The 18,714-nt window shown below is 48.5% G+C and overlaps 1 protein-coding gene across 1 annotated transcript in view; it reads right to left on the minus strand.

Annotated features, from left to right (window-relative positions):
• The window catches only part of LOC142470750 (uncharacterized), a 347,019-nt gene that overhangs the window by 99,512 nt on the left and 228,793 nt on the right, over nucleotides 1–18,714 (minus strand). Inside the window, exon 4 of the mRNA XM_075577441.1 lies at nucleotides 3,231–3,336. Coding sequence (XP_075433556.1) covers nucleotides 3,231–3,336 — 106 coding nt within the window. The remainder of the gene's footprint in view (nucleotides 1–3,230; nucleotides 3,337–18,714) is intronic.

The following is an 18,714-nucleotide window of genomic DNA, read 5'->3' on the forward strand; positions in this document are numbered from 1 at the left end:
AAAAAGAAATGTATAATTTTCAATATAATTCTGTTTGAAATTAGAATATAATGTGAAAATATAAATTATTATCATTATCATCATCACTGAATCTTTCCTATTTCCTATTCCTATTTTAAATAACTACAGCTGCAATGAGTGACAAGAAAAATAAGAAAGTTGGAATCGGAGAATAGATCTTTTAACGCTGAATGGACAAATACATATTTGTTTACTATGTTCCGAGACAAATTTCTATGCCTCGTGTGTCGCGTAATGGTAGCCAATCCCAAAGAATATAATATTTGGCGCACTTTGAGACTAAACATCCTGAAGTGGCCAAATTGGACGCACATGAAAAGAAAATTAAAGCAGCAAATTTTATGAAACGTCTTAGTGCAGAACAACAGATTTTCAAGAAAGTGAACACCGAGAGCGAGGCGGCCACCAAGGTCAGCTTTGAAATTTCGAGGGAAATTGCTGCTGCTGGAAAAAGTTATACTGCGGGTGACTTTATAAAGAAATGGATGCTGATTGCTGTTTCTGGGCTATGTTCAGAAAAGAGGGGAACATTTGAAAATGTCAGTCTATCACACAGAGGAGGATAGCGGACATTTCCAACAATCTTAGCCATCAGTTGAAGCAGAAAGCCAGTGAATTCTGCTTTTACTCTCTAGCAATGGACGAAAGTAAAGATTTGAAGGACACAGCTCAACTTCTTATTTTTGTTCGAGGTATTGATGGAAACTTCGAAATTACTGAAGAGCTTGTTGGTATATGCTCCATGACAGGCCAGACAACCGTAAAATAAATATCCAGTGAAGTAATAAAGTGCGGGGATGATGAAGTTGGGAATAGGTTTTGCAAACTTGGTGACCATTTGTACTGATGGTGCACAGGCAATGTGCGGAAAACATGTTGGAGCGGTTACTCTTATTGAACAATTTATCGGTAGACAAATAACCAAACGTCACTGTATAATACATCTTCAGGTTTTGTGTAGCAAAATTTTGACGTTTCATTATGTGTCAGTGGTAGTTTCTATTGTTAACTAGCTCTGTTCTAGGGGACTGAAACATGGGACATTCCGAGCTTTTCTTGAAGAGGTAGACGCCGACTGCAGTGACCTACTCTACCATACAGAAGTGAGGTGGTTGGGTCGAGGATGAGTGCTCCAGCGTTTCGTTGCTTTAAAAGAGAAAGTAGCCAAATTCTTAGAACAAGAACAAAGACAATTTCCTGAGCTTGAAGTGCAGTCCTGGAATCGTGATCTTTTCTTCTTTTGTGACGTTACAACACATCTAAATAACCTCAACACTCAACTTTAGGGAAAAAATAAGCTTTTCAGAAGTCAGCTTTGGAAAGGTGAAATGTGTCACTTTAGCACTTGTGCACAGCATATCCCTCAGCACAAGCACACGAGCTAGGAGAAAAATATGCTATGCTATTTATTGCTATAAAAATATAGCAATTTCAATGCTATCAGAAATTGATGGTCTGATTGAAGAATTTGACAGAAGACTCACTTTGTCTAAAGAAGAAGACATTCAATTGAAGATGATTGACGGTCCCTTTTCAGTGTATCCAGCAGACATGCCATTCCAATTGCAGTTGAACGTTATTGATCTTCAGTGTTCGACAGATTACAGAAATAAGCACCAAGAAAGCAGACTGCAGGAATTCTACAGAAGTGTGGAGATTGAAAAGTACAAAATTTTTATTGAAGCTGCAATGAAAACGTTCAGCATTTTTGGCAGTACCTACATTTGTGAACAAACGTTCTCTATCATGAATATGAACATAAACAAACAACAATCTTGTCTGACTAATGACCATTTGGAAGACATTTTGAAGACGTCTACTACGAATTTGACCCCGGAATACAACAAGCTTGTTGCTGAAAAGAAGTGTAATACCTCTCATTAAGTTTGTGAGATGATTAGGAAATTAGTTAATTTCAATTCAAGTATTTTAAATGTAATTTTGTATCAAGTAAACATGGTAAAGAAATGTATAATTTTGAATAATAAATGCTGTTTAACCCGTGTGGCCCGAATCTGTTTTCCTTGTAGGAGTTCCCTTTACAAGTTGTGCAGGCCTTCCCTAGAATAAGGAATCTGGCAGTACAGGCCTCATAAGGGGAGGCCAGTGTTCAGCAGGATTATACTATTACAATAAATGTATTTGACTGAACCAACAGTGCAGTAGCAAGTAGTCTCCATTTGCAGGACTAGGAAGAGACATGGGTGGGCTGCTGGTGATTTCTGGATTATGGATCTGCGACCAGGCAGGGCAAAAGCCTTCAAAAGGGAGATGAACCACTACCAGTCTCTTGGTGAAAGGTATGGACAAGTACTGATTCCTGTATGCTGAAAACCTGTCCTGTTGTAACCTAAGAGCCGTGCCTCTTTGTGAATGCTGTGATGCATACGAAGAAGATCATCTGTTAATACATTTTCAAAAGTTCCTGGTGCCCTGTACTATTATTTTTTACTCCTGATCACGAGCCAGCGCAGATCCTCAACCCTAAGATTGACCAGGTAACCACTGAGCACCCACATATGCCTTTAAACAGCAATCCTATTTTAAAGAGACAGTAGAAAAGACATTGGGATTGTTACATTCCTATATTTCACTGTACACCCTATCCCTCATGCTGTAGAGGGGGTGGGGGTGATAGTGTGTTACACTAAACTGAGATGTAAAAAACGGATAGAGAAAAACTATTGTATGTAATTAGGAGTTAAAGCAACAATCCAAGACGTTTTCTTTTCTTTTTTACATTGGATTGAAACAGTGGGTTTTAGGAGTGGATCCACATTAATTAATCTCAGGGGAACCGCAGAGAACCTCCGTAGTGGGTGCCGATAGCCATTCCAGCTCTCATCCAGGGTTCACATTCTGGCGAATTTTGAAAGCTCCAGTGGGCCTCCTTTGGCTCCTGCGGGCCAATTGGAATCTGGGATGTCACCCGGAGTGGTGACATGGGAGCTTTAAACTGCAGAAAACTGCAGGAGATACCCACACCCCCATCAGGGGTCCCTGGAGATTAAATAAATGGGATTCAACTCCGAAGACCCCCTGCTTCAATCCGGTATTAAAAAAAGATAAGTAAAAAAATAAATAAAAGCGGGAATTGCTCCTTTAATTCTGATCGTCTGTGTCCAGTTTCTGCACATTATTATGGGAGAAACTTATTGCAGTAAAATAAAATACTTACAGTGCAGTAGATAATTCAACTGTATTCTTACCTCTGAGTTTGCTTTCTTGAGGGGCCTTTGATAACCATGACACAGCACTGCAATAAGTCTGGAATGTTATAACCTCATCATTCCCCAGTGGAATTTTCTCAAGTAGCTGAAATAAATGCAAACTCTTGTGTCAGGTAGCCTGCATTTTCATTAAACATTGCCAATACAGCTTTATATTTAGCCAATTACATTCACATGACATTTCCATTTCTGCAATATACAATCCTGTCAATTTAATTCTTATTTGTCTTGAAAACAGAATCTTTTTTTCTTCTTATATTTTTTATACCTCAGTACTCTCGTGAATTTACCAGAGGCCTTAGCAAAGTTGATGCATGGCTGTCCTCTTTGATCACATCTGCAGTAGAATACTTTGCACAAATACTGGATTTCAGGCATTGTGCATGTTACGGTGCAGATTGTAGATATTAGAAATAATTCTCTTTTTATATGAAGCCATGCCATCTATGGCTATTAATCTGCTTTTACTCCTGGCAGTAAGTCCTGGTACAAGCAGGCCTGGCCAGTAGTTATCATGGGGTTTTCCCCCTCCTTTGTGCTGCACTTGAGTGGAATTGGGAGGTGGTGACATCAGGCCTGAGCATCTCCAATTATGGAGCGGACCTGGTGCCCTCCTCCTGGCTGTACTTAAGGGCAGTGCCGCCCCAAAGTCATTAGTGCCTCTACCCACTTGAGAGGGGCAGGTCACACAGCCAAGAGCCTGATTATTGGGCCTTCTCAGGTCCTCTTCCCTCCGGGGAAAAGTGAGTGTGTACCATACCTCTGCCCCTGCTAGAGTGGCAGGGAAGAGCTGGGACTGCTGCGGCTGCCCTTGGCCTGTAGTGAAGGTCCAGGGACCATCCTTCATTGAGTAGCTGAAATTGGGCAGAACCCTGCAGTGTACTGTGCAGCACAGAGCGAGACAATAAACCGTTCCTGTTATTATACCACTGGCCTCGTGTGTGGTCTTACTTGGGGGAGAGGTAATCGGTTCTATCGTGGGAGATCATCTTCAGTTCCCTGGAGCCTACGTTAGATGTAGGCGCTGCACTGCTAAATTATATGTAGGGTATGAACCCCAGAAACCTGATCCTGTGTCCCAACTTCCATCGGTGGACAGCTTGCCCTCCTGTTACCAGCAGGAATCATGCACCACACATTTAGTAATGGCCAAATCTCCCACCGGGTGGGGGAAACACGTTAGATATACAAAATCCCCGTTTTAAACCATAACTATTTTTAGATGGATATATATCTTATAGTTCTGTTGCTTGAGGTAATTGGTTGGACAATCCCTTTTCCCCAAGGTGTTTTTTGTTTTCTAATTTGGATTTAAACTGTTTGCCAGTCCTCAGTGCAACTCTTTGTTGGATCAACATGAGAACTACTCAGACATGTTTCAGTGTATGATGATTGAAGCAGAATTTTTACATTTTATGAATACCAATCTTAACATGGAAAATTAAACAAAAATGTTCACTATTGAAATGTATTCCCATAGAAGAATCCCTGCAATTAAACAAAACAAAGGCAAACATTTCCTATTCTTTTTAGGACAATATCACATTGATTTGTATTGATTTAATATAACATTTACATATCACACAAAGGAAAGCTGAGAAAGCTTTATGAAATTTCCTTAAAATATGCTTTAAATAAGTACAGGAAAGTGCTTTTCAAATTACATCTGAAAAACAACATCACAGTTCACTGAATAAGATCCTTTAATTTTTTTTTAGTATTACAATATTTACTGTATTCAGCGAATAAGTACTTGTAGTGAAAAAGTAAAATAGCATCGGTCTGAAGATACTATCCTTGTGTAACCCTGCTTCCCCCCCACCCCCAATCTCATGTAGGGTGCCCTTGGGGAAATGGTGTACTGGTTACGGTGTCTAAGGTGGTGCAAACCTGCTGGCAACAGGGGGCCCTGAGTCTCCCGCGATGGTATAGGGGATATAAGTACAGGCTTTTGAGGTAGAGCTAAGTAATACTCACTGGTACAGCGCTTCCATCTCATGCAGATCCCCAAACTGGTAGGGAGGAACCTCTGCAGGAGAATCTCTAACAGCTACTCCCTAATAGATTCCAATCTCAGGCGAGAATATGTTGAATCAAAAGAATACTTTATTTGAGCAATGCATGGCAGACTGCCCATCTCACAGCAGGGTGCTTCAGCCGCACATCAGTAGGTTGTCAACCGAAGGAAGTCCCTGGACAATCACTCCTTGTCAGGGCCCTAGAAGCTATATGTGCTCTTCTCTTATCTCCTGGTGAGATAAGAGGAAGGATCCCCCTCCACTCCCCTATGGGAGGGCCTCAGACTGGCAGAGCCCTGCACAGTCCAGATAGGGTGGACTAGTCTCTCTCAAGAGTAGAGACAACTGACAAAATTCAGGAAGTACAATTCAGTAAGTAAAAATCCAGTAGACCCACCCCTGTGCCTCTGATTGACACAAGGCCTGAGTACTACCTTCTCTGACTCACTAAACTGCAGTGTGTGGGGAAACCCATGATTACTCCTGGCAAACCTGCCCTTACCAGGTATTACTGCACAGGAGGAGGATAGACCTATAGCCCAAACTTACCCACGGCTACACTTGTATGGAGTAGTTTTTCAACTTCATATCTGGTGCAAAAGTGAAAATGTATATTCTGATTCTCCTGTAGCAATTTTTTTTTTTTTTACGAATAAAGCACTACATAAGTCAACTATGCTTTAAGGTCATTGATTGGGAACCACTAATAAAGAGGATGAAGAGACAAACACATTTTACTCACCATAACTTACTTTGTGTCTTGTTGTAGACACTACAAGCTTCACATTTCAAGGCCAGTAACCATTCTCACATTGATTGCACCCAAAAGGTTGAAATAGCTGCCTGTGAATGGGTTTACTGACCATGTACTCAGGGCCGCCAACAGAAATCATGGGGCCCGGGACAAATGAAAGGAGCAGCCCCCCCCCCCCGAACCCATAGTGAACCCCCCCCCCGAACCCATAGCGCAACTACCACGAAAAAATATCTTTAAGCGCGCAACTTTTACTCAACTGTTTTATTATTGTGATACAGAAAAAAACATTACAATGCAACCTGTTTGTTTTTATATTTTCAACAAAAGTCATGTGACTGTCTGCCTGGGTGGGTGAGTGGGTGAGTGAATGGGTGGGTGAGTGGGTGGATGACAGTGACTGGGTGGGTGAATGATAGTGACTGGGTGGGTGAATGACAGTAGAATGACAGTTGGGTGAATGACAGTTGGGTGAATGACAGTGGGAGGGTGGGTGAATTAATAACAATGGGTGAATGAATGACAGTGGGTGGGTGGGTGAATGTCAGTGGGTGGGTTGGGTGAATGACACTGGGTGGTTGGGTGAGTGAATGACAGTGGGTGGGTGAATGACGGTGGGTGGGTGGGTGAATGACAGTGGTGGGTGGGTGAATGTCAGTGGGTGGGTTGGGTGAATGACACTGGGTGGTTGGGTGAGTGAATGACAGTGGGTGGGTGAATGACGGTGGGTGGGTGAATGACAGTGGTGGGTGGGTGAATGACATTAGAATGACAGTTGGGTGAATGACGGTGGGTGAATGACAGTGACTGGGTGAGTGAATGATATTAGAATGACAGTTGGGTGAATGACGGTGGGTGAATGACAGTGGGTGGGTGGGTGAATGAAAGTGGGTGGGTGAATGACAGTGGGTGGGTGGGTGAATGACAGTGGGTGGGTGAATGACAATGGGTGGGTGGGTGGATGAATGACGGTGGGTGGGTGGGTGGGTGAATGACAGTGGGTGGGTGGGTGGATGAATGAAAGTGGGTGAATGACAGTGATTGGGTGGGTGAATGACAGTAGAATGACAGTTGGGTGAGTGACGGTGGGTGGGTGGGTGAATGACAGTGGAATGACAGTGGGTGGGTGGGTGAATGACAGTAGAATGACAGTTGGGTGAATGACGGTGGGTGAATGACAGTGGGTGGGTGGGTGAATGTCAGTGGGTGGGTGAATGACAATGGGTTGGGTGAATGACAGTTGAATGACGGTGGGTGGGTGAATGATGGTGGGTGGGTGAATGACAGTGAGTGGGTGAATGACAGTGGGTGGGTGGGTGAATGACAGTGGGTGAATGACAGTGACTGGGTGGGTGAATGACAGTAGAATGACAGTTGGGTGAATGACGGTGGGTGAATGACAGTGGGTGGGTGGGTGTATGACAGTTGAATGACAGTTGAATGACAGTAGAATGACTGTTGGGTGAATGACTGTGGGTGAATGACAGTGGGTGGGTGGGTGAATAACAGTGGGAGGGTGAATGACAGTGGGTGGGTGGGTGAATGACAGTAGAATGACAGTTGGGTGAATGACAGTGGGTGGGTGGGTGAATGACAGTGGGTGGGTGAATGACAGTGGGTGGGTGGGTGAATGACAGTAGAATGACAGTTGGGTGAATGACAGTGGGTGAATGACATTGGGTGGGTGGGTGAATGACAGTGGGTGGGTGAATGACAGTTGAATGACAGTGGGTGGGTGGGTGAATGACAGTAGAATGACAGTTGGGTGAATGACGGTGGGTGCATAACAGTGGGTGGGTGGGTGAATGACAGTGGGTGGGTGGGTGGGTGGGTGAAAGACAGTGGGTGGGTGAATGACGGTGGGTGGGTGAATGACGGTGGGTGGGTGAATGACAGTGGATGGGTGGGTGAATGACAGTGGGTGGGTGGGTTTAATGACAGTGGGTGGGTGGGTGAATGACAGGGGTGGGTGAATGACAGTGGGTGAATGACAGTGACTGGGTGGGTGAATGACAGTAGAATGACAGTTGGGTGAATGACGGTGGGTGGGTGAATGACAGTGGGTGGGTAAATGACAGTTGAATGACAGTGGGTGGGTGAATGACAGTAGAATGACAGTTGGGTGAATGACAGTGGGTGAATGACATTGGGTGGGTGGGTGAATGACAGTGGGTGGGTGAATGACAGTTGAATGACAGTGGGTGGGTGAATGACAGTAGAATGACAGTTGGGTGAATGACGGTGGGTGCATAACAGTGGGTGGGTGGGTGAATGACAGTGGGTGGGTGGGTGGGTGAAAGACAGTGGGTGGGTGAATGACGGTGGGTGGGTGAATGACGGTGGGTGAGTGAATGACAGTGGGTGGGTGGGTGAATGACAGTGGGTGGGTGGGTTGAATGACATTGGGTGGGTGGGTGAATGACGGTGGGTGAGTGAATGACAGTGGGTGGGTGGGTGAATGACATTGGGTGGGTGGGTGAATGACAGTGGGTGGGTGAATGACAGTTGAATGACAGTGGGTGGGTGAATGACAGTAGAATGACAGTTGGGTGAATGACGGTGGGTGAATGACAATGGGTGGGTGGGTGAATGACAGCTGAATGACAGTGAGTGGGTGAATGACTGTAGAATGACAGTTGGGTGAATGACGGTGGGTGAATGACAGTGGGTGGGTGAAGGACAGTGGGTGGGTGGATGACAGTGGGTGGGTGGGTGAATGACAGTAGAATGACAGTTGGGTGAATGATGGTGGGCGAATGACAGTGGGTGGGTGAATGACAGTAGAATGACAGTTGGGTGAATGACGGTGGGTGAATGACAGTGGGTGGGTGAATGACAGTGGGTGGGTGGGTGAATGAAAGTGGGTGGGTGAATGACAGTGGGTGGGTGGGTGAATGACAGTGGGTGGGTGGGTGAATGACAGTGGGTGGCTGGGTGGGTGAATGACAGTGGGTGGCTGGGTGGGTGAATGACAGTGGGTGAGTGGGTGAATGACAGTGGTGGCTGAATGACAGTGGGTGAATGACAGTGATTGGGTGGGTGAATGACAATGGGTGGGTGGGTGAATGACAGTGGGTGGGTTAATGAAAGTGGGTGGGTGAATGACAGTGGGTGGGTGGGTGAATGACAGTGGGTGGGTGGGTGGGTGAATGACAGTGGGTGGCTGGGTGGGTGAATGACAGTGGGTGGCAGGGTGGGTGAATGACAGTGGGTGAGTGGGTGAATGACAGTAGAATGACACTTGGGTGAATGACGGTGGGTGGGTGAATGACAGTGGGTGGGTGAATGACAGTTGAATGACAGTGGGTGGGTGGGTGAATGACAGTAGAATGACAGTTGGGTGAATGACGATGGGTGAATGACAGTGGGTGGGTGGGTGAATGTCAGTGGGTGGGTGGGTGAATGACAGTGGGTGGGTGGGTGAATGACGGTGGATGGGTGAATGACGGTGGGTGGGTGAATGACAGTGGGTGGGTGAATGACAGTGGGTGGGTGGGTGAATGAGAGTTGGTGAATGACAGTGACTGGGTGGGTGAATGACAGTAGAATGACAGTTGGGTGAATGACGGTGGATGAATGACAGTGGGTGGGTGGGTGAATGAAAGTGGGTGGGTGATTGACAGTGGGTGGGTGGGTTATTGACAGTGGGTGGGTGGGTGAATGACAATGGGTGGGTGGGTGGGTGAATGACAAATTTGAGAAACAGTGGGTGAGTGTGTGAATGACAGTGGTGGATGAATGACAGTGAGTGAATGACAGTGATTGGGTGGGTGAATGACAGTAGTATGACAGTTGGGTGAATGACGGTGGGTGGGTGAATGACAGTGGGTGGGTGAATAACAGTTGAATGACAGTTGGGTGAATGACGATGGGTGAATGACAGTGGGTGGGTGGGTGAATGTCAGTGGGTGGGTGGGTGAATGACAGTGGGTTGGGTGAATGACAGTGGGTGGGTGAATGAATGACGGTGGGTGGGTGAATGATGGTGGGTGGGTGAATGACAGTGAGTGGGTGAATGACAGTGGGTGAATGACAGTGACTGGGTGGGTGAATGACAGTAGAATGACAGTTGGGTGAATGACGGTGGGTTAATGACAGTGGGTGGGTGGGTGAATGACAGTAGAATGACAGTTGGGTGAATGACGGTGGGTGAATGACAGTGGGTGGGTGGGTGAATGACAGTGGGTGGGTGAATGACAGTTTTGGGTTTGAATGAAAGTGGGTGGGTGGGTGGGTGGTTGTGTGGGTGAATGACATTAGAATGACAGTTGGGTGAATGACAGTGAGTGGGTGAATGACAGTGGGTGGGTGAATGACAGTGGGTGGGTGAATGACAGTGGGTGGGTGTGTGAATGACAGTAGTATGACAGTTGGGTGAATGACGGTGGGTGGGTGAATGACAGTGGGTGGGTGAATAACAGTTGAATGACAGTTGGGTGAATGACGATGGGTGAATGACAGTGGGTGGGTGGGTGAATGTCAGTGGGTGGGTGGGTGAATGACAGTGGGTTGGGTGAATGACAGTGGGTGGGTGAATGAATGACGGTGGGTGGGTGAATGATGGTGGGTGGGTGAATGACAGTGAGTGGGTGAATGACAGTGGGTGAATGACAGTGACTGGGTGGGTGAATGACAGTAGAATGACAGTTGGGTGAATGACGGTGGGTTAATGACAGTGGGTGGGTGGGTGAATGACAGTAGAATGACAGTTGGGTGAATGACGGTGGGTGAATGACAGTGGGTGGGTGGGTGAATGACAGTGGGTGGGTGAATGACAGTTTTGGGTTTGAATGAAAGTGGGTGGGTGGGTGGGTGGTTGTGTGGGTGAATGACATTAGAATGACAGTTGGGTGAATGACAGTGAGTGGGTGAATGACAGTGGGTGGGTGAATGACAGTGGGTGGGTGAATGACAGTGGGTGGGTGTGTGAATGACAGTAGAATGACAGTTGGGTGAATGACGGTGGGTGAATGACAGTGGGTGGGTGAATGACAGTTGAATGACAGTTTAATGACAGTAGAATGACAGTTGGGTGAATGACGGTGGGTGAATAACAGTGGGTGAGTGGGTGAATGACAGTGGGTGGGTGGGTGAAAGACAGTGGGTGGGTGAAAGACAGTGGGTGGGTGAATGACGGTGGGTGGGTGAATTGGTGAATGACAGTGGGTGGGTGGGTGGGTGAATGACAGGGGTGGGTGAATGACAGTGGTTGAATGACAGTGACTTGGTGGGTGAATGACAGTAGAATGACAGTTGGGTGAATGACGGTGGGTGGTTGAATGACAGTGGGTGGGTAAATGACAGTTGAATGACAGTGGGTGGGTGAATGACAGTAGAATGACAGTTGGGTGAATGATGGTGGGTGAATGACGGTGGGTGGGTGAATGACAGTTGGGTGAATGACAGTGGGTGGGTGGGTGAATGACAGTGGGTGGGTGAATGAATGACAGTAGAATGACAGTTGGGTGAATGACGGTGGGTGAATGACAGTGGGTGGGTGGGTGAATGACAGTGGCTGGGTGAATGACAGTTGAATGACAGTGGGTGGGTGAATGAATGACAGTGGGTGGGTGAATGAATGACAGTGGGTGGGTTGGTGAAGGAATGACAGTGGGTGGGTGGGTGAATGAATGACAGTGGGTGGGTGGGTGAATGAATGACAGTGTGTGGGTAGGTGAATGAATGACAGTTGAATGAATGAATGAATGAATGACAGTTGAATGAATGACAGTGGGTGGGTGGGTGAATGAATGACAGTGGGTGGGTGAATGATGGCGGGTGGGTGAATGACAGTGGGTGGGTGGGTGAATGACAGTGGGTGGGTGAATGACAGTAGAATGACAGTTGGGTGAATGACAGTGGGTGGGTGAATGACAGTTGAATGACAGTGGGTGGGTGGGTGGGTGAATGACAGGAGAATGACAGGTGGGTGAATGACAGTGGGTGGTTGAATGACAGTGGGTGGGTGGGTGAATGACAGTGGGTGGGTGAATGACAGTGGGTGGGTGAATGACAGTGGGTGGGTGGGTGAATGACAATGGGTGGGTGGGTGAATGACAGTGGGAGTGTGGGTGGGTGAATGACAGTGGGAGTGTGGGTGAATGACAGTGGGTGAATGACAGTGATTGGGTGGGTGAATGACAGTAGAATGACAGTTGAGTGAATGACGGTGGGTGGGTGGGTGAATGACAGTGGGTGGGTGAATGGCAGTTGAATGACAGTGAGTGGGTGGGTGAATGACAGTAGAATGACAGTTGGGTGAATGACGGTGGTGAATGACAGTGGGTGGGTGGGTGAATGTCAGTGGGTGGGTGAATGACAGTGGGTTGGGTGAATGACGGTGGGTGGGAGATTGATGGTTGGTGGGTGAATGACGGTGGGTGGGTGAATGACAGTGGGTGGGTGAATGACAGTGGGTGGGTGGGTGAATGACAGTGGGTGAATGACAGTGACTGGGTGGGTGAATGACAGTAGAATGACAGTTGGGTGAATGACGGTGGGAGAATGACAGTGGGTGGGTGGGTGTATGACAGTTGAATGACAGTAGAATGACAGTTGGGTGACAGGTGGGTGAATGACTGTGGGTGGGTGGGTGAATGACAGTGGGTGGGTGGGTGAATGACAGTAGAATGACAGTTGGGTGAATGACAGTGTGTGGGTGGGTGAATGACAGTGGGTGGGTGAATGACAGTGGGTGGGTGGATGAATGAATGACAGTGGGTGGGTGGGTGAATGAATGACAGTGGGTGGGTGGGTGAATGAATGACAGTTGAATGAATGACAGTTGAATGAATGACAGTGGGTGGGTGGGTGAATGAATGACAGTGGGTGGGTGAATGATGGTGGGTGGGTGAATGACAGTGGGTGGGTGGGTGAATGACAGTGTGTGGGTGGGTGAATGACAGTGGGTGGGTGAATGACAGTAGAATGACAGTTGGGTGAATGACAGTGGGTGGGTGAATGATAGTTGAATGACAGTGGGTGGGTGAATGACAGGAGAATGACAGGTGGGTGAATGACAGTGTGTGGTTGAATGACAGTGGGTGGGTGGTTGAATGAAAGTGGGTGGGTGAATGACAGTGGGTGGGTGGGTGGGTGAATGACAGTGGGTGGGTGGGTGAATGACAATGGGTGGGTGGGTGAATGACAGTGGGTGGGTGGGTGGGTGAATGACAGTGGGTGGGTGGGTGGGTGAATGACAGTGGGTGAATGACAGTGATTGGGTGGGTGAATGACAGTAGAATGACAGTCGGGTGAATGACTTTGGGTGGGTGGGTGGGTGAATGACAGTGGGTGGGTGAATGGCAGTTGAATGACAGTAGGTGGGTGGGTGAATGACAGTAGAATGACAGTTGGGTGAATGACGATGGGTGAATGACAGTGGGTGGGTGGGTGAATGTCAGTGGGTGGGTGAATGACAGTGGGTTGGGTGAATAACGGTGGGTGGGTGAATGACGGTGGGTGGGTGAATGACGGTGGGTGGGTGAATGACAGTGGGTGGGTGGGTGAATGACAGTGGGTGGGTGGGTGAATGACAGTGGGTGAATAACAGTGACTGGGTTGGTGAATAACAGTAGAATGACAGATGGGTGGATGACTGTGGGTGAATGACAGTGGGTGGGTGGGTGTATGACAGTTGAATGACAGTTGAATGACAGTAGAATGACAGTTGGGTGACAGGTGGGTGAATGACAGTGGGTGGGTGGGTGAATGACAGTGGGTGGGTGGGTGAATGACAGTAGAATGACAGTTGGGTGAATGACAGTGGGTGGGTGAATGACAGTGGGTGGGTGAATGACAGTGGGTGGGTGGGTGAATGACAGTAGAATGACAGTTGGGTGAATGACGGTGGGTGAATGACAGTGGGTGGGTGGGTTGGTAGAATGACAGTGGGTGGGTGGGTGAAAGACAGTGGGTGGGTGAATGACGGTGGGTGGGTGAATGACGGTGGGTTGGTGAATGACAGTGGGTGGGTGGGTGAATGACAGTGGGTGGGTTGAATGACAGTGGGTGGGTGGGTGAATGACAGGGGTGGGTGAATGACAGTGGGTGAATGACAGTGACTGGGTAGGTGAATGACAGTAGAATGACAGTTGGGTGAATGACGGTGGGTGGGTGAATGACAGTGGGTGGGTAAATGACAGCTGAATGACAGTGAGTGAGTGAATGACTGTAGAATGACAGTTGGGTGAATGACAGTGGGTGGGTGAAGGACAGTGGGTGGGTGGATGACAGTGGGTGGGTGGGTGAATGACAGTGGTGGGTGAATGACAGTGGGTGAATGACAGTGATTGGGTGGGTGAATGACAGTAGAATGACAGTTGGGTGAATGACGGTGGGTGGGTGAATGAAAGTGGGTGGGTGAATGACAGTTGAATGACAATGGGTGGGTGGGTGAATGACAGTAGAATGACAGTTGGGTGAATGACGATGGGTGAATGACAGTGGGTGGGTGGGTGAATGTCAGTGGGTGGATGGGTGAATGACAGTGGGTTGGGTGAATGACAGTGGGTGGGTGGGTGAATGACGGTGGATGGGTGAATGATGGTGGGTGGGTGAATGACAGTGGGTGGGTGAATGACAGTGGGTGGGTGAATGACAGTAGAATGACAGTTGGGTGAATGACAGTGTGTGGGTGGGTGAATGACAGTGGGTGGGTGAATGACAGTGGGTGGGTGGATGAATGAATGACAGTGGGTGGGTGGGTGAATGAATGACAGTGGGTGGGTGGGTGAATGAATGACAGTTGAATGAATGACAGTTGAATGAATGACAGTGGGTGGGTGGGTGAATGAATGACAGTGGGTGGGTGAATGATGGTGGGTGGGTGAATGACAGTGGGTGGGTGGGTGAATGACAGTGTGTGGGTGGGTGAATGACAGTGGGTGGGTGAATGACAGTAGAATGACAGTTGGGTGAATGACAGTGGGTGGGTGAATGATAGTTGAATGACAGTGGGTGGGTGAATGACAGGAGAATGACAGGTGGGTGAATGACAGTGTGTGGTTGAATGACAGTGGGTGGGTGGTTGAATGAAAGTGGGTGGGTGAATGACAGTGGGTGGGTGGGTGGGTGAATGACAGTGGGTGGGTGGGTGAATGACAATGGGTGGGTGGGTGAATGACAGTGGGTGGGTGGGTGGGTGAATGACAGTGGGTGGGTGGGTGGGTGAATGACAGTGGGTGAATGACAGTGATTGGGTGGGTGAATGACAGTAGAATGACAGTCGGGTGAATGACTTTGGGTGGGTGGGTGGGTGAATGACAGTGGGTGGGTGAATGGCAGTTGAATGACAGTAGGTGGGTGGGTGAATGACAGTAGAATGACAGTTGGGTGAATGACGATGGGTGAATGACAGTGGGTGGGTGGGTGAATGTCAGTGGGTGGGTGAATGACAGTGGGTTGGGTGAATAACGGTGGGTGGGTGAATGACGGTGGGTGGGTGAATGACGGTGGGTGGGTGAATGACAGTGGGTGGGTGGGTGAATGACAGTGGGTGGGTGGGTGAATGACAGTGGGTGAATAACAGTGACTGGGTTGGTGAATAACAGTAGAATGACAGATGGGTGGATGACTGTGGGTGAATGACAGTGGGTGGGTGGGTGTATGACAGTTGAATGACAGTTGAATGACAGTAGAATGACAGTTGGGTGACAGGTGGGTGAATGACAGTGGGTGGGTGGGTGAATGACAGTGGGTGGGTGGGTGAATGACAGTAGAATGACAGTTGGGTGAATGACAGTGGGTGGGTGAATGACAGTGGGTGGGTGAATGACAGTGGGTGGGTGGGTGAATGACAGTAGAATGACAGTTGGGTGAATGACGGTGGGTGAATGACAGTGGGTGGGTGGGTTGGTAGAATGACAGTGGGTGGGTGGGTGAAAGACAGTGGGTGGGTGAATGACGGTGGGTGGGTGAATGACGGTGGGTTGGTGAATGACAGTGGGTGGGTGGGTGAATGACAGTGGGTGGGTTGAATGACAGTGGGTGGGTGGGTGAATGACAGGGGTGGGTGAATGACAGTGGGTGAATGACAGTGACTGGGTAGGTGAATGACAGTAGAATGACAGTTGGGTGAATGACGGTGGGTGGGTGAATGACAGTGGGTGGGTAAATGACAGCTGAATGACAGTGAGTGAGTGAATGACTGTAGAATGACAGTTGGGTGAATGACAGTGGGTGGGTGAAGGACAGTGGGTGGGTGGATGACAGTGGGTGGGTGGGTGAATGACAGTGGTGGGTGAATGACAGTGGGTGAATGACAGTGATTGGGTGGGTGAATGACAGTAGAATGACAGTTGGGTGAATGACGGTGGGTGGGTGAATGAAAGTGGGTGGGTGAATGACAGTTGAATGACAATGGGTGGGTGGGTGAATGACAGTAGAATGACAGTTGGGTGAATGACGATGGGTGAATGACAGTGGGTGGGTGGGTGAATGTCAGTGGGTGGATGGGTGAATGACAGTGGGTTGGGTGAATGACAGTGGGTGGGTGGGTGAATGACGGTGGATGGGTGAATGATGGTGGGTGGGTGAATGACAGTGGGTGGGTGAATGACAGTGGGTGGGTGAATGAGAGTGGGTGAATGACAGTGACTGGGTGGGTGAATGACAGTAGAATGACAGTTGCGTGAATGATGGTGGATGAATGACAGTGGGTGGGTGGGTGAATGACAGTGGGTGGGTGGGTGATTGACAGTGGGTGGGTGGGTGATTGACAGTGGGTGGGTGGGTGAATGACAATTGAATGACAATGGGTTTTAGAAACAGTGGGTGAGTGGGTGAATGACAGTGGTGGGTGAATGACAGTGAGTGAATGACAGTGATTGGGTGGGTGAATGACAGTAGTATGACAGTTGGGTGAATCATGGTGGGTGGGTGAATGACAGTGGGTGGGTGAATGACAGTTGAATGACAGTGGTTGGGTGCATGAATGACAGTAGAATGACAGTTGGGTAAATGACGATGGGTGAATGACAGTGGGTGGGTGGGTGAATGACAGTGGGTGAATGACAGTGATTGGGTGGGTGAATGACAGTAGAATGACAGTTGGGTGAATGATGTTGGGTGGGTGGGTGGGTGAATGACAGTGGGTGGGTGAATGGCAGTTGAATTACAGTAGGTGGGTGGGTGAATGACAGTAGAATGACAGTTGGGTGAATGACGATGGGTGAATTACAGTGGGTGGGTGGGTGAATGTCAGTGGGTGGGTGAATGACAGTGTGTTGGGTGAATGACGGTGGGTGGGTGAATGACGGTGGGTGGGTGAATGACGGTGGGTGGGTGAATGACAGTGGGTGGGTGAATGACAGTGGGTGGGTGGGTGAATGACAGTGGGTGAATGACAGTGACTGGGTGGGTGAATGACAGTAGAATGACAGATGGGTGAATGACGGTGGGTGAATGACAGTGGGTGGGTGGGTGTATGACAGTTGAATGACAGTTGAATGACAGTAGAATGACAGTTGGGTGACAGGTGGGTGAATGACAGTGGGTGGGTGGGTGAATGACAGTGGGTGGTTGGGTGAATGACAGTAGAATGACAGTTGGGTGAATTACAGTGGGTGGGTGGGTGAATGACAGTGGGTGGGTGAATGACAGTGGGTGGGTGGGTGAATGACAGTAGAATGACAGTTGGGTGAATGACGGTGGGTGAATGACAGTGGGTGGGTGAATGACAGTGGGTGGGTGAATGGCAGTTGAATGACAGTAGGTGGGTGGGTGAATGACAGTAGAATGACAGTTGGGTGAATGACGGTGGGTGAATGACAGTGGGTGGGTGGGTGAATGTCAGTGGGTGGGTGAATGACAGTGTGTTGGGTGAATGACGGTGGGTGGGTGAATGACGGTGGGTGGGTGGGTGAATGACGGTGGGTGGGTGAATGACAGTGGGTGGGTGGGTGAATGACAGTAGAATGACAGTTGGTTGAATGACAGTGGGTGGGTGGGTGAATGACAGTAGAATGACAGTTGGGTGAATGACGGTGGGTGAATAACAGTGGGTGGGTGGGTGAATGACAGTGGGTGGGTGGGTGAAAGACAGTGGGTGGGTGAATGACGGTGGGTGGGTGAATGATGGTGGGTTGGTGAATGAAAGTGGGTGGGTGGGTGAATGACAGTGGGTGGGTTGAATGACAGTGGGTGGGTTGGTGAATGACAGGGGTGGGTGAATGACAGTGGGTGGGTGGGTGAATGTCAGTGGGTGGGTGGGTGAATGACAGTGGGTTGGGTGAATGACAGTGGGTGGGTGGGTGGGTGAATGACGGTGGATGGGTGAATGATGGTGGGTGGGTGAATAACAGTGGGTGGGTGAATGACAGTGGGTGGGTGAATGAGAGTGGGTGAATGACAGTGACTGGGTGGGTGAATGACAGTAGAATGACAGTTGGGTGAATGACGGTGGATGAATGACAGTGGGTGGGTGGGTGAATGACAATGGTTGGGTGGGTGGGTGAATGACAATGGGTTTTAGAAACAGTGGGTGAGTAGGTGAATGACAGTGGTGGGTGAATGACAGTGAGTGAATGACAGTGATTGGGTGGGTGAATGACAGTAGTATGACAGTTGGGTGAATAATGGTGGGTGGGTGAATGACAGTGGGTGGGTGAATGACAGTTGAATGACAGTGGGTGGGTGGGTGAATGACAGTAGAATGACAGTTGGGTGAATGACGATGGGTGAATGACAGTGG

This window comes from Ascaphus truei, chromosome 1 (assembly GCF_040206685.1).
Source record: "Ascaphus truei isolate aAscTru1 chromosome 1, aAscTru1.hap1, whole genome shotgun sequence".
In the NCBI taxonomy this organism is placed as follows: Eukaryota; Metazoa; Chordata; class Amphibia; order Anura; family Ascaphidae; genus Ascaphus; species Ascaphus truei.